The 14,199-nt window shown below is 50.0% G+C and overlaps 5 protein-coding genes across 5 annotated transcripts; 2 read left to right on the top strand and 3 right to left on the bottom strand.

Moving 5' to 3' along the window:
- Nucleotides 1–584: 584 nt before the first annotated feature.
- Nucleotides 585–1,367, bottom strand: An07g03270 (uncharacterized protein; the record flags this gene model as incomplete). The annotated part of the gene is made up of 1 exon (XM_001391373.1): nt 585–1,367. One exon carries the CDS (start codon nt 1,365–1,367, stop codon nt 585–587), a length of 783 nt encoding a protein of 260 aa, XP_001391410.1.
- A 981-nt stretch (nt 1,368–2,348) lies between these two features.
- Nucleotides 2,349–3,826, top strand: An07g03260 (uncharacterized protein; the record flags this gene model as incomplete). The annotated part of the gene is made up of 3 exons (XM_001391372.3): nt 2,349–2,579; nt 2,652–3,053; nt 3,116–3,826. 3 exons carry the CDS (start codon nt 2,349–2,351, stop codon nt 3,824–3,826), a joined length of 1,344 nt encoding a protein of 447 aa, XP_001391409.3.
- A 784-nt stretch (nt 3,827–4,610) lies between these two features.
- On the bottom strand, nt 4,611–7,370 carry An07g03250 (uncharacterized protein; the record flags this gene model as incomplete). The annotated part of the gene is made up of 2 exons (XM_001391371.1): nt 4,611–4,712; nt 4,782–7,370. The coding sequence occupies 2 exons, from the start codon at nt 7,368–7,370 to the stop codon at nt 4,611–4,613; spliced, it is 2,691 nt and encodes an 896-aa protein (XP_001391408.1).
- Nucleotides 7,371–7,958: 588 nt separating this feature from the next.
- Nucleotides 7,959–9,613, top strand: An07g03240 (hypothetical protein; the record flags this gene model as incomplete). The annotated part of the gene is made up of 9 exons (XM_059748339.1): nt 7,959–8,008; nt 8,084–8,129; nt 8,237–8,342; nt 8,395–8,536; nt 8,632–8,674; nt 8,754–9,029; nt 9,226–9,310; nt 9,378–9,471; nt 9,556–9,613. 9 exons carry the CDS (start codon nt 7,959–7,961, stop codon nt 9,611–9,613), a joined length of 900 nt encoding a protein of 299 aa, XP_059606662.1.
- Nucleotides 9,614–10,199: 586 nt separating this feature from the next.
- An07g03230 (hypothetical protein) lies at nt 10,200–14,128 on the bottom strand (the record flags this gene model as incomplete). Its single annotated transcript, XM_059748338.1, has 15 exons — nt 10,200–10,253; nt 10,303–10,570; nt 10,626–10,719; nt 10,920–10,978; nt 11,164–11,235; nt 11,345–11,533; nt 11,599–11,721; nt 12,260–12,346; nt 12,546–12,665; nt 12,742–12,805; nt 12,935–12,995; nt 13,186–13,284; nt 13,596–13,667; nt 13,742–13,810; nt 14,042–14,128. 15 exons carry the CDS (start codon nt 14,126–14,128, stop codon nt 10,200–10,202), a joined length of 1,518 nt encoding a protein of 505 aa, XP_059606661.1.
- Between the last annotated feature and the right edge of the window lie 71 nt (nt 14,129–14,199).

The raw sequence follows: 14,199 nt of genomic DNA, 5'->3' as shown, positions 1-14,199 counted from the left end.
ACCCAGGTCTAACGAGATTCCCACACCAGAGGACACAACTACAAAACTTCCTGGGGTTGGGTCTCCCCTATTAGTGAAGTCTTAGTGAAGCTAATTATGAGGGCAGTAGCACCAAATCTAGAGGACAGCATTGGAACGAGGTATAAGGGCATGATATTCCCTCTTATTAAGTAGATTATCTAGTACATATGCAATGCTATTTCAATACTTTACCTTGAATCTCATAAGTTGTCCTCTTCTTATCCTGTCTGACAAATCCCGATTGACAGATTGGCTCTTTCTGGACTTGATGCTGCACCTCATCGCGAATGAATTCTTTGGTCAAGCATGCAATCAAATAGCTGAGTGTCAGCATTGCACGCACGAACAAGGATATAAGGAGACTCAGCATTGTTTATATCTCTGGTACTATAATCACCTTTTTGGAAGCTCAGATACTCTATTTAACTACTGATTATAACCATGACTAATCTGTTCGTGATAGACTGCATGAACATGAATATAAATAATGAAGAACTCCATTATCACACCCGCTCCGTAGATAAGATGGCTCATATACTGCCGTAGATAGGGGGCAAGACTCATTAGATATCTGTCGCGAGTTGGGCACGGTTGGCCGTCACAACAATATCGTAAAGCGTCATTACCTCGGCTGCAGGGAGTTTGTCGCCTGTTCTGCGTGCTGCAATGGCACGTCTGACAATATCTGGACAGCCCTGTTGTTGTATGGCCCATCTGGCCCCGTCTAATTTAGAAGAAAATTCGCCCGTAACGATGAATCGCCAGCCTCTACAAGCGTTGAGAACACTGTTGACCGAGTTTACTTCGTTTGCTTGGTGCCAATCAAGCGAATCCGCGATAGCTTCCAAAATCCAGCGTCGAGGAATAGCGCCGAAAGCATCGGTTGGATCAGGACCGTGCAGGGTAGGATCAGGACCGCGCAGGGTCCGGCCAAGTTCACGTCCAATAGCAATATCGAGCAAAAACCAGTGACTTGACTCGTTAGCGGGATCAAGGCTGATATGATCAGGCTGGTGAGGTCCTGTGTTCAAATTAAGTTCGAAACGAGGATGGCGGCTGGCTGGATATACAGCACTTTGAGTATAGACCACAAACTCAAGTTTTGTAGCCGGGCAAGGCAAGGCAGCCTGGTTCACTTGGTGTATGACTGCCTGCTTTTCAACGGTGTCAAGCTGATCCTTTACTATAGCCTGTACGTCAAGGTCGCTGAGGCCAGGCTCGTAGGCGTCATAACTCGCAGAACCGAATAGGTACACGCCGACAAGCTGGTCTTTCAGGTAAACCGTGAGGCGTTCGACCAGTTTCTCAAGATAAGCTTCCACCTCTTCTGGCAGCTTATTGTCCATTGCTGTCTCTATTCCGGTTTATAGTTGCCAGGCCTTTTGAATATGGCAGGGCAGGGCAATATGGAGGTATAGCGGGTAATATGACTTGGCTGGCGCGTGTAAAATTGAGTGAGTTGCATTTGATAAAAGCTCGTACTGGAGACTCACATCAAGATACATGTGCGGGGTTTCAGGTTGCCTGCCTGGGGTATCAACTTCAATTACTGTGTCACCGAAATCCCCACTAAAGGACCCTGCAGATCGATGACGACAATCTTGCTAGAACCAGTCCGAATTTCTCTGGTTGGCACAGCCTTTGTAATTGAGTACTAGATAGCAGTATCTTCGTTTGTAAATTATCCCCATATACCCGTATCTTTTAGCCACTTCTGGAGTCCTGGCATATTGGCAAGCGTTGATTCTTTGATTTGGCTTAATATTGAGATAAACCAGTGACCGGGTCAAGGCAAGGGTTCGCAGTCCAAACAATGTAGTACTCTTTAATAGCAGCCAAAGTAGCACTACGCAGAAGTTCAAGGGCTCCTAGTACTCAATGCAGAATCAGAAGTGAACTTAGTTGATCGAGCAAGGTCCTGACGGCCATTACAAAGTAGGTCTAGAACAATAGTCACTGTCCCAACCATATAGCTCGTTGAAGCGAGCACCGGGTACAGGCTGTGTATTCGCCATGTCAGTGCTTTTGCTCGATGTACCTCTTTATGATCTTTGTTTGGAAAAGGTCATCGAACCAGAAATTAAGTAATTATAGCTTATACCACCTGAAGGCAAGATTAAATATGGATTGGGAGTGACGGTGTTCGAATATGCAGGTACCTGATGGGCATTTCATATATCCCCGGGATGAAAATAAGACGTTGCTGACTGCTGACCCCTCACCGAGTAGGTAGGAAGCGACCAGACAAGACATCAACTTTCTACCACGCCTGCTTTGAAGAATCCCCAGGCCCCTTGACAGACATTCCATGCTCAAGGGCCATGGCCATGGATCCCGATCTTACTCGCCCACTCTTGATCTCATCTAGCAGTACAATACACCATGCATCTGTTCCAGTGAGCCCCGCTTCTGAGAATGATACTCCGCCCTCCAACGCGGTCACCGTCGCCCTGCGATGGAACGAGTCAAAGACTATGATATGGAGAGTACTAGCTACTTTCTGCGGTGCACTGGTCATGGGCGCCAATGATGCAGCATATGGGGCGATAATCCCTTACGTTTGTACCACCTCCTAAACGCCCAGCGAACACGTACATACAGTGCTAATCCAGACTGCTTGCAACATCTAGCTCCAGCTTGCCTACAACAAGAGCTATACTATCATTTCCCTAGTATTCCTGTCCCCATTTCTGGGCTACACCATCTCCGCTGTCGTTAGTAATCTGATCCACCAGCGCCTTGGTCGTCGTGGCGTGGCGTTCATCGGCCCAGCATGTCACTTGCTTGCCTTTGCTGTCATCTCAACAAATCCCCCTTTTCCAGTGCTGGTGATAATGTACATCTTTGTTGGACTTGGCAGCGGGATTCAGAATGCCGGGTGGAATGTGTGGATCAGCAGTATGGCCAACTCTCACGAAGTCCTCGGATGTTTTCACGGATTCTATGGCATCGGGGCTACAATTAGTCCCTTTATTGCGACTAGCGTGATCACGAAAGCTGGCTGGAAATGGAATTCATACTATTACCTTCTGGTAGGTAGACTGGACCTTTCCGACGACCTATTGTCTTCTGCCAATTCTAATGCGAATCCAAGACGGGGGCTGCGGTTTTAGAACTCGTCAACGCCACCAGCGCCTTTTGGTCAGAGACTGTATCCAAGTATCAACAGGATCATCCGTCTTCTGCTGATAGAGATAACGGTGGGTCTCTCAACCAGACCCGACTATCACTCATGTACAGAGTCACCTGGATCTGTTCTATCTTTCTCTTCCTGTATGGCGGCATCGAGGTCGCTATCGGAGGTTGGATCGTCGTATTCATGACCAGTGTCCGCCATGGCAGCCCCTTTGCATCTGGTATGGCTGGAACAGGCTTCTGGCTCGGCGTCACGCTGGGCCGCTTCGTACTGGGGTTCGTCACACCTCGCATCGGAGAGAAAATATCGATTATCGTGTACATTTTGCTTGCTATTGCGCTTGAATTGGTCTTCTGGCTCGTTCCGGAGTTTATCGTCTCGGCGGTAGCGGTTGCACTGGTTGGGTTCTTCTTGGGAACCATTTTCCCCGGCGTTGTGGTGGTTGCTACTCGGTTGTTGCCAAAGCACTTGCATGTCGCAGCTATTGGGTTTGCAGCTGCGTTCTCTATGGGTGGGGGAGCCGTCTTTCCCTTCATGATCGGTGCTATTGCGCAGGCCAAGGGAGTGACAGTACTGCAGCCCATCTTAGTGGCAATGTTGGCTGTTGCGCTGTTGATTTGGGGGACGGTACTGCGAGCTCCGGTCCCGCAGTCACTGCATGAAGTTTGATGGATACTGGCCTATGAATAAATGGGTCCGTGTTCGATCCTGCCAACTATTCTGCAACGCGGTGGACGTGTGTAGGCCAGGACAGAGTTGAGGACCTGGAACAGTAGTTACTTTGCTCTCTTTTTTGGCTTATTCTCAAAGTAATGCGATAATTCGCATTCTCATCGCACCCCGGTGCACATACTATCTCCATGTATGCAATTTGCTACCCCACACCGAGTGGGACGGGTGGGTTCGTACCGGCGGGCCTTCCTATGTATTATGATACATACTCGCCTGGCACCAAGACAAAATTTATTTTATAAAGTAGACTACGCGTGGAGAGATGGTTAATCATGAAGTTCCCGTTAGTAGGGGTGCGTTATTGAGGCTGGCTTACTCAGTGCACTCAACTCCCCGCTCACCCGTTGCTCTGTGATCGCCTCAGGGCGTTTCAGAACGTTCAGGGCGTGTTCAGGTCTACTCAGTGAGCAAAGAGCGGCGAGTGGCGAGCACTAAAAGGGAAATGGAAGACTTCGAGCTGGCGAGCAAATCCTGTACATATGTACAAAAGTTGTATATGCGCAAGGAGATCGAGAATATGACGAATGCATGTGCAAAAGCATAGATAATGATTTATAATCAGAAGGGTTTGTGGAACGAATAAAGCCACGCCAGGGATGCATGAATGGGTCAGAAGGGCGCAAGAACGAAGAGACGAATAAAGTGGTCAGCCAGGAAAACGTAGCAAGGTTAAAGGAGGAAGAAGATGGAGGAAGATGGTCGAGATAGATTATGGGAGTGACTAGAGGTTGTTTTCCTTCTTGAATTTGTCCCATGCCTCGTTTAGAGCGCCGAATACGGCACCGGCGATCATGCGCTGTTCGGTGGTGGCGGTTGTGGGGATCTGGTTGATGATGGGTCAGATGGTTAAGCTTGTTATAGGTCTTCGTGATGGAGGGCAGATGATGCATACCTTGTCCGGGTGTACCTTGGAAATTCCCTTCATGTACTGAATCTTCACTTTGTTGGGGATGATTAATTCGGACATGTTGACCTTCTTCCATCCGGCTTCCGGCCAGAGGACGGTATCCAAGCTGCCCAAAAGGGCCCGCAGGTTGTCCTGTTTCCCATTCTTCCATGCTGCTAATCGAGCATCTACACTTTCGGAGAGTGCGAACTTCTCTTCATCTGCACGCTCAGCTGCTTGGTTGGCCTCCCGCAGGCGAGTGACCGCCTCGAAAGAGGTGCCAGATGAAGAGCCCTGAAGATCATTCAGAGCAGACACCTTCTTCGGAGCGGGAGCAGGAGGACGTCTTGCGGGAGCTGCTGGTTTCGGCGCGGGCTTGTTGATACCAGCCGCTTTCTCGCATCGGTTGCGGCCCTGGATACTGGTGCTGCCACCATGGCCATTTTCCACGGCCAACTTCCACACCTGAGCGGCATCCGCCCATCGCTCCAATTGCTCCAGGGCTTCGGCCTTGCGCATCAAAGCCTTGCCAAAGAAATCTTTCATTGGCTTAGTGGGCTCTCCATTGAGGAGGTCGATGCTCTCGCCTTCTCCCTTAGAAGGACCGATGACTTCCAGCATGGTATCCGCATCGCTGATTGCCGCCTTGGGATCGCCAACTTTCAAGGCGGTCATGGCGCGATTGCTGCGAATAATAATCGTGATAGGATGCTTGTTTGGCAGCGGTGTGAGTGCCGCCGTAAAGGCCTCGTGTGCAGCGGCATAGTCGCCCCTCTTGTAGGCCTCGGCTGCTGTTTCACGCTGTCGATGCAAAGAGGAGAGGACATCTTGAGCTACTGGCGGTATAGCACGTGGTGGAGCCTTGGGCCTTGAAGGTAAAGTTGTAGATGGTGTAGATCTCCTCGGCGGTTGTGCAGGTGCAGGTGAGGGTTTCGGCCGCTGAACAGGCGCTGGCGCAGAACTTTCGAACAAGTCGACATTAGGTTCCGGGGCGGGCGATGGGGCAACGGGGCGTTTTCTCCGCGCAGGGCTGACATAGGCTTGTGCTGACTGCTCCTCCGAAGCTGTTTTTGTTAACCGGGTTCTAGGGTCTCTAGTTTCTGTCCTTGGCTGCTGTTGCATAAAAGCGGGCTGTTGCATACGCCGCTCGCTAGCTGGGGACGGCTGATGTCTAGCACCATTGCTGGTCGGACGAGATGAATGTCCGTCGGTGGATCGCATGGCATTGCGTGACGGACGAGGAGGACCGCCTGACTCTAACAGAAGCGCCTCGTCGGTCATTAATTCAGGACGGGCTTGGGGCTGGTTGGCGACGCGAGAACGATCACGAGATGGGGGTTCTTCATGCGAAGCAGCGTCTCTCAACCAGCGAGGCTGATTTGAATCATGATCAGCATTGAGTTCCTGAACCACTTGCTGCATTTTCTTGCTGCCAGTTTTCCACAGAGAGTTCGCTGTCTTAAGCAGGTTGTTTCCGAAAGTCGCCGCAAGCTGTGACGGATCCTTCTCTGCTGGCGAAGAAGTTCGGTTATTGCTGCGCGATCGCTCCTGCTGCATCCATGAAGGTACGTCACGCCCAGGCCTTTCACTGCGATCCCGACTTCTGCTTGGTTGCTCGGTGAACCGTTCATCCGGAGTTGGTCGATTCTTGGACCTTTGGCGGGATTCTTCATGCGCTTGGGTAAGAAGTAAGCTAACAGCAGCCTGGACATCAGTGCCAGATTGTGTCATTCGTAAAGCCTGTCTGGATTTGTCTGCAGGGAAGCCCATATCAACAAGCTCTGCAATTGCCCGATCCACCCCATTCGATGGCCTAGGGGGCGGCGAGTTGTTTGCTCTTTCAACAGGGGAAGGTGATTTCGCTGGGGGCTCTGGTCGGGGGATCTCAGATACAGGCTTGCCCAGTAAGCCAAGAAAGTCATCATCGTCATCAGGCTGCGCGGGCTGTGGGGGTTGTGCGGGTTTGGACTTCAGTTGGTTAAGGCCGAAGGGATCGTCGTCATCAGGGAAAGACATCGGGTTGGTTTGCTGCTGCAGGCCTGCATTGTTGGGAGTCACCTGCACCGAGCTCAGTCGTTGCGGCGAAGGACTGGGACTAGGCACCGGGAAGTTCGTCGATGCGTCTACCGGCGCAGACGCATTGAAAGCGGCCAGGATATCGTCCTCATCGGTCGATGTGGCACTCTGCTGAGCAGGAGTACCAGACGTAGTAAGGCCATTATTACCCCTACCCTTTTCTAAGCTATCCCAGAAATGAGTGTTCTGTCCGCCATATTGCGATTCGAATCGCGATCTGTTCTCCGCCTCCTTCCTAGCTCTCTCCTGCTCTAGCCTCTTTTGCTGCTCGAGTAATGAAAGGTTCTTATTGGCATTGGATGAGCTGAAGGAGACAAGGTTCGCAAAGCTATCCTTGTCCGGCGTCGCGGACTTTGAAGGAGCATTCGATGGGCCAGACGAGCCAGAGAGGGGCGTGGAACGGCCAGAAGTATCACTCTGCCTAACGGTCGGAAATAAGAGACCTGTGTTCATCGGCGGGGGCTTGCGAGTATCTGTCGATGAGCTGGAATTCCAACTCAGACCGTTGAGGTCGTCCATCGTTATTGCAGTTGTGTGAAATGTATTAGTGGAGCAGCGTCTGGAGGGATCGTATTAGGATTGTAACCGTATGCGGAGGATGTGAGGATGCCATGATCTAGATTAGCTCACCATCAACGGTCACTGGGCAGCGGAGTGAGTGGATCCAGTCGGGAGATTGAGGATTGAATTCACAGTAAGGTGCAGCCTGATTGTCGTGCAAGGAGGAGTCCTTCAAAGCGTCATTTCGCCAACTAACAAAAGTCAAAGGGCGAATTGATGAGCCCGCCAACTGTTGTTTCATCAGTCGGCACTACTGTTCCCCTAAAGACGGAGGGCCGCGACCGTCGCGGTGGCTGAGGACTGCCAATGGAGCACAAGATGTGGCGGTGCATACAAACACGTGAGGGGCTGAGGGGCTGGGAGGAAGGCACGTGCTTTCACCCCCCCCTGGGGCTGAGTCATCCTTCCGGACGACAGTCTTGTTGCCTTGGCCGGCAGCCTAACAAAACTTGGTTCAGTTACCCACCGCACAGTGGACCCAAATCTAGACTGTTATTCCCGATGTGATTACTATTATCTCAGACTTCTGGCGGCCGAACGGGACCTATGAACCTGAATCTGCAGGTTTGCGACGATGGGCATCTCCAAGCTGGCCTGTGAGCACTAGTACATTTTAAGATTGATTGGCACACCCAGTCTTGGAAGAAAAGCACACTATGGGTGTCTCACAGTGCTATTCCAGCTAAGCAACGTGGTGTGGTCTTATGCTTAAGGCAGGTGAATTACAGTGGGCAAAATTCGACGATCTAGCTTTCATGATCGAGTCTCTAGCTATTCATTACTTTTGCCTACCTGTCTCGCTTCTTTTGACGCCCCGTCTACAGGCTGTAGTTCGGCTGGCTTCTGTGGGCACCAATGTCAGTCGCCTTTGCACACGGATCCATCTTGGATACGCGGCAATTCTCTATGGGGATGTGGAAACGATGGCCAGTGAGTATTGCGTAGTGACCACTAACACACAGTAAGTTTTTAGACTTCCGAGGTTTGCCCATGGTAGTGACTGGACCGGGCGCTCTGAGAGAATGGGGCCCGGTGGCCCTCCGGGGGCTTGCCAACGACGAAATTAAAGAGGCGAGACTTTTCAGTGTTAAGCGAGCGGGACGGAGATTCGAGGCTCAAGAATAGTAGCTAGATGCGAGAAGGGGAATTCCGAAGGATGATGGGCCTGACAATCTGAAGAGCAGTTTCATGATGATTAGTTATTACTTCCAGGAAATAGCGTAAACAAACAAGGTCAACCTGGGCCCCGCACCGGAAAACAGGTCCTTGACAGAGCCTTTATCTTTGCAAAAAAAGGAAAGAGCGAACAAAAAGGAAAACATTCGCGGGTGTTATCGAAAGGGTTCCTACAGTAGTGGGATCAGGGCAGCCACGGGTGTTCACCAATTGGCGAAACATTACTTTACGGCAAACAGCCATGTCAGCACTCAACAAGCGTCTAGGAATCCCCGACGGGATGAACTCCATTTCCCACTACCAATCGCTGTGGCTGACAGCGGGGGCCTGACAGGGATGCGCGATAGTGTCAAGGGAGCATCGGGAATTACTCCAATACCGACTAAGCGGGGTGTCAGGACGGAGCAGGCGATCATCACGTCTGACAGGAGGGAAAGACAGGTGGTCTTATTGTTTCTCTGAATTCCGGTCAGCCCTCCTCGGGTATAGTATTGGTCTAGCATAACTTGATCTGAGGCGCAAGATCTTCTCCAATAATATGTTCCAGGGCTCTTTAGTAAGGCTGGTAGATAACCATTGCGAATGTTGCCAGTAACACGAACGGGTGTTGTTCATTGAAGTCGTTAAATGAGAGCAGCGCACACATGTAAACGCAAGAGGGGGGCCACACGGCATCTCCGCTGGAAGGTATGCTGGTGGCGGAATTTCGGGGGAATTGAATGGTGCGGTACTGGTAGGGCGGGTAGTCAGTAACTAGGCAAAGATGACAAGATTAGTAGTCGCACTAAGGAGTCATGTCAGTCGCTTCACTAGCATCGGGTCTGTTGCCAGTAGCCGCCGTTGGGATTACGGGCCATTTCAATGGACCTCTCCAGACCCAAAGGTAAAAGCTCGGACTAGTCCGAGTCGTCCTAACTCCTGACCAAGTTACACCAGCGATGGATGAGCGATTCTTTGGTCTCTTCAGATATGGTTATATCACAATGGTCATGGTGTCGTTGGCTCATTACGGCCTCGAAAATTAAAATACCCGGAACGTTAAACTTGAAACCCGAGCGACCCAGCAGTATGGCCAGGGCCGTGTTTTCCGCGTTAGCGGGTACGCCAGTGCATTGACATTTGTCATTTTTGGAGGGGAAGAAGGGAGGGGCTTGCAGCAACAGTGCATATCGACTAATACAAGGGTTTACTGTGTATCATCTTTGCCTCTTCCCCCTCCCAAAAGTACAGGGTGCGCGGAGTCGTTCGGATAAAACCTTCCCAAACACATACAAGCTCCCCCCAATCAGCACTATCAGTATCGTATGATATTATACCCCCAGTAGTACTCCTGAGATGCTTATGGCTAGTAACCACACCATGCCTATATCGGGGGAACCTCAAAATTTGGCGACACTTCCCACTTATTGTATCCTAAGCTAGTATAGGCGCCTTCTTTGCATAACACATGCAGCTCGTGATACCAAGTCTCTACTGCACTAGATCCACTCGAACCATGAGATGTGATAATTATTGCCAATAGCAAGGCCTATGGGAGCCACAATGGTCTCAATGGAACAGTCATAAGATCAAGGAATATACCTACAAGGCTTCGACCTTTCTGGGGTTCGACTAGCTGCAGAGTTCATCAGCCAAGGAACCCCAGTACATGTGCCAGCTGCCAGTCTGAAACGGTAACAGTAACACGTATCTAAAATGACACCGCGGTATATACCATACCAGTATAAGACGAAGTGGTCAGGGCAATCTTACTTAGGCCAGCCACGGTCGCTCTCACGACATCATTTATTGAAAGACCACAGATGCGCGACATCGGGGATGCGGAGGCTTTTTGGAGGGGCAAGAAGCCGAACTTTATGCTGAAGAGGATTCTTCCGGCCGAACTCAAAATCACAAATGGCTGGTTTGATCCGTATCTCCGCTGTGGTACTTCTTCATAGGTGTGATAAAGATCGACTCGAGGGAATATGCAACATGGAATTCTAAAGGGGGAAAACAAAAACGCCTGTAACCTCAGATAATATTGAACTCCTTCACGCGACAGCATGGGTATGATCGGCACAATCATGCCTATATCTCGTACGCATCCAAGAGCTGTCAAAAGGAGGTTTCTGGGCGATAGGACTATCTTCTGCACAAAGTAACGTGTAGATGATGTTCGTAGTTAGGCTCAATCCGTGTCTCATAGAAGTGTTTCACTTGCTTTCTGACAAGCTATGTTAACCTAAGAAGGTACTCAACATCGGCTGCTGCTTCCTATTCTGTGGGGAAGCTACCGACTGTGTAAGGTATCCAAGCCCATCTCTTCTTACAGCTGCTATCAATGATCACCATCCCGCTCTACATTTCCAATAGGGTTGTCGGAAAGTGGGCTCAACACGAGCGCGAAGCTCAAAAAAACATTATCCCGCCCTAGCGCGCTGACTGCCGACCAATGTGTTTTACAAAAGCAAAGATGACATGCGGGTAGCTATAGAAAAGCAACCTATAGGTATTGGGTTACGAAGCTCATCGGACTTGACCCATGTGAAATCGCAGTGTTGGTAAATCGAACCAGGGGTTTAGTATTTCGCACTTATAGTTGACAAGAACGTGAAGTGTATCCCAGACCTGCGGCACTTCCTGGCCACGGTTACCTCTTTGCGACCTTCTCCAGCCAAACTAGTGATACATTCTGCACCTGACATGCTTGAGAGAGACTAGAAACTATTTCCCTTCGGATTATTCGCTACTAGTTCGAATATTCTGGTGTGGACGATCCTGCCGGATTGAGATCGACACGGCAATAGTTGCGTGCCCGCGTACGATTCAAGCCAAGGTCCACCTGAACCATAAATGCGCGTATCGGCAACTTCCCTTCCTCTCGGGAGTCGCACACTTGATGAAAATAGGGCTGCCGATCTAAAAAGGGCCAATTCTTCGCATACTGCTGGTCGTGCTCTTTACTGCAAATTTGCTAAACCCGGAAGTTGTAGGTGCCAGTAGGTGCCGAGACGAAAGTCAGGTCAACCGCAGCGCGATTGGCACGAGTAGTTGATTTTCTGCCTGAAGCATGATCGGCCTTCGGCTCGTTTTGGGATCTTCAGTTCTCCAGTTGTGCACTATAGGGTCACCAACAGTCATAACGCCCCAGCTACAGTCTGACTATCACATCTGTTGGAAAAAGACGCGAGGCGGTTATCTGACAAAAACAGCCTTACTGTTACTGACCACTACGTCGTGCTTACTATTTGGAATATACTATGCTTCACAACGCCCGATTCCACTCTTGTGGCGCAGCAGTAAGTAACCTAGTTAATATACTTCTTTACTAATACTTTCCATACTTAGCATCTATACGTGGCATCAAACCCAGAAACCAAATACAGCAATTGCCAGAGCAATTGGCAATGTGAATACTATTTACACTCTAGTTTCAATTGCCTCTCTCTCTCTCTCTCTCTCTCTACGAACTTGCCACCGCCTGTGGATCAGGATTGCGTTAGCATAGCACAACGGTATGGAGACAAGGCTGCAGCGAGGCTAATTCCTCCTGAACTGAAACATCGACATGCACGTATAAGGTGGACTATGCCGACTATGCCGAGGCTATAGTCAATATGGGGTGATAGTAGCTAGATAGACGCGGCATAAGCTCAACACCCCTGAAGTAGATAGAAAACAGGAATCACACGCCATCAGATCGGAGATATTCCCCAGATAAGCGGGAGCATCGCACTATAGCAGCCAACATTGCGCCTGAGCAGTGACTATTGGCCCTGCACACCATTACCACGATTGTGCCGAGTATCAGTGCACTTCGACAGAAGATAGCTAGCTAGGAGTGGACATTGAAGAAGGTGGAGAGCTTGACTGATACCCGCTGCTGACCTAGGTTGCCAAGGGGAGGAGGGAGGGGTTGGCGCTCGGTCAATAATTCACAAATATGGATGGATGGAGTATATCCTATCTATCTACCTGGTGCCCTCGTTAGCATTGATTCGAGTCATATCTTGGTTTCCCTTCCCCTCTATCTTTGGGCTACAGGCGGAGGAGCCATGGTTCCATAGGAGGGACACGTCCCGATTCGGTGAAATGCTGGAGGCGCAGAGTGACTAACAGCCAGCTAGATCCGCCGTGTCGGGGCGAGGAGAGGGGGGCAGAGCAAATGAACCTGGTATAGCCTTGTGCGCAGGCTTGTCTGTGCTCCTCTGTACTCCTCTTTTTCTTTTTCGGTCCTCGCTAATTTTACCTATTTTTCAATTGGTTCCATCGATCTGGACACAGCATCCCTTGGTCGGCCGTAGCACCGAGGAGGAAGTTGATGGGTGAGTCTAGGGGGAGGTGCTAAAGTAGCCGTCCAAGACCCGTTGGAACTGCTCCATTCTGGGAAATTTGCACTTTACCAGACACGGGGCCAGTTATGGGCTCCCTCCCCCACCATCACCGGGACCAGGTACCGGTCTGGTACCGTGCGGTATGGTAATGCGTGCGTATGGATGGGTCGGGTTGGGTTTATCATGCATGCACCATCATGCACCTACATGCTTAGGGCACATCAGACATCAACTAGTTAGATGCATCTTCCACTCTTCCAACTGGTCTGATATTCTCTGACCTCATCACTGGCGTCGGGGCGATTGCAACGCGGACTGAATACTCCGCGGTAGTCTTGGTCCCTTGGCCCTGAGTTCAGCCCTTCTCCCCTAGGAACGGACTGACTGACTCTAGACACAACCTAAGGATGGGATGGATGGTCGAATTCTGTAGCCTATCTGTATCTTATGGGATTATCCCCGTTGGACCTATATGTTGCCACTTATACTTGTTTACTACTGGCTCCATTATTGTTCTTCTCCCTCCTTTTACTTTGTACCTGACAGGGACTACTTACTCTTGGGTGAAATACCAGGTACTGGTGGAAAGTCAGTTCTTTTCAACCCACTACAATTCCAGTAGTATTGACGACCGTGGGAACGGTAAACAATGGTACGAATCGGTTCCTATCAGAACGCTAAATCGGCCAACCCGCCATGCACCCTTTTTAACATCGAACTGGAGCCTTTCCGACAAGACCTCTGCCCCCCTCAAGCTCTCCACCTCCCGACTCCGAGGGCTCGACTAGTTCACTGGGTACTGGGTGTATGCTCCGTGAAGGTCCAGTGGCTACTGACCACTCCTTTTCGCTCCAATGATGTCTTGCTAGTTGGGCTGCTAACTTTCCTAACCTTTCCTAACTTCTCCTAAGCTCTCTCGCCCGCCCCGCCCCGTATTATTCCTGTTATTATTATTTCTTGTCCTTATTATTAGTATTATTGTCCCTCCATGCTGTAAAGAAAAAAAAAGTTTTAGGCTCAAAAGGATTGAAAAGGGCCAAAAAAAATTACAGAAGGTAGAAAAATAAAAATAATAACAAACAGAAAATTAAAAAAAGAGAAGAGTCAGACTAAAGAATCAAAACCGAAGTCACCCACCAGGGCCTCTTCTTTTTCTTCTTCGAGTCTCCCGCAACTGCCGCAGATCACCATCCTTTTATGTACCTTTTCCCCTCTGGTGTCCATTTTTCCGGTCTGCGTTTCTTCTGGCACCAGGGCCTCTCATCTGTCTTTCTTTTTTTCTCCCTTCCCTTTCC

Source organism: Aspergillus niger (genome assembly GCF_000002855.4).
Source record: "Aspergillus niger supercontig An07".
Classification (NCBI taxonomy): domain Eukaryota; kingdom Fungi; phylum Ascomycota; class Eurotiomycetes; order Eurotiales; family Aspergillaceae; genus Aspergillus; species Aspergillus niger.
Note: the sequence above shows the minus strand (reverse complement) of the source record. Positions and strands in the feature narration are given on the sequence as shown.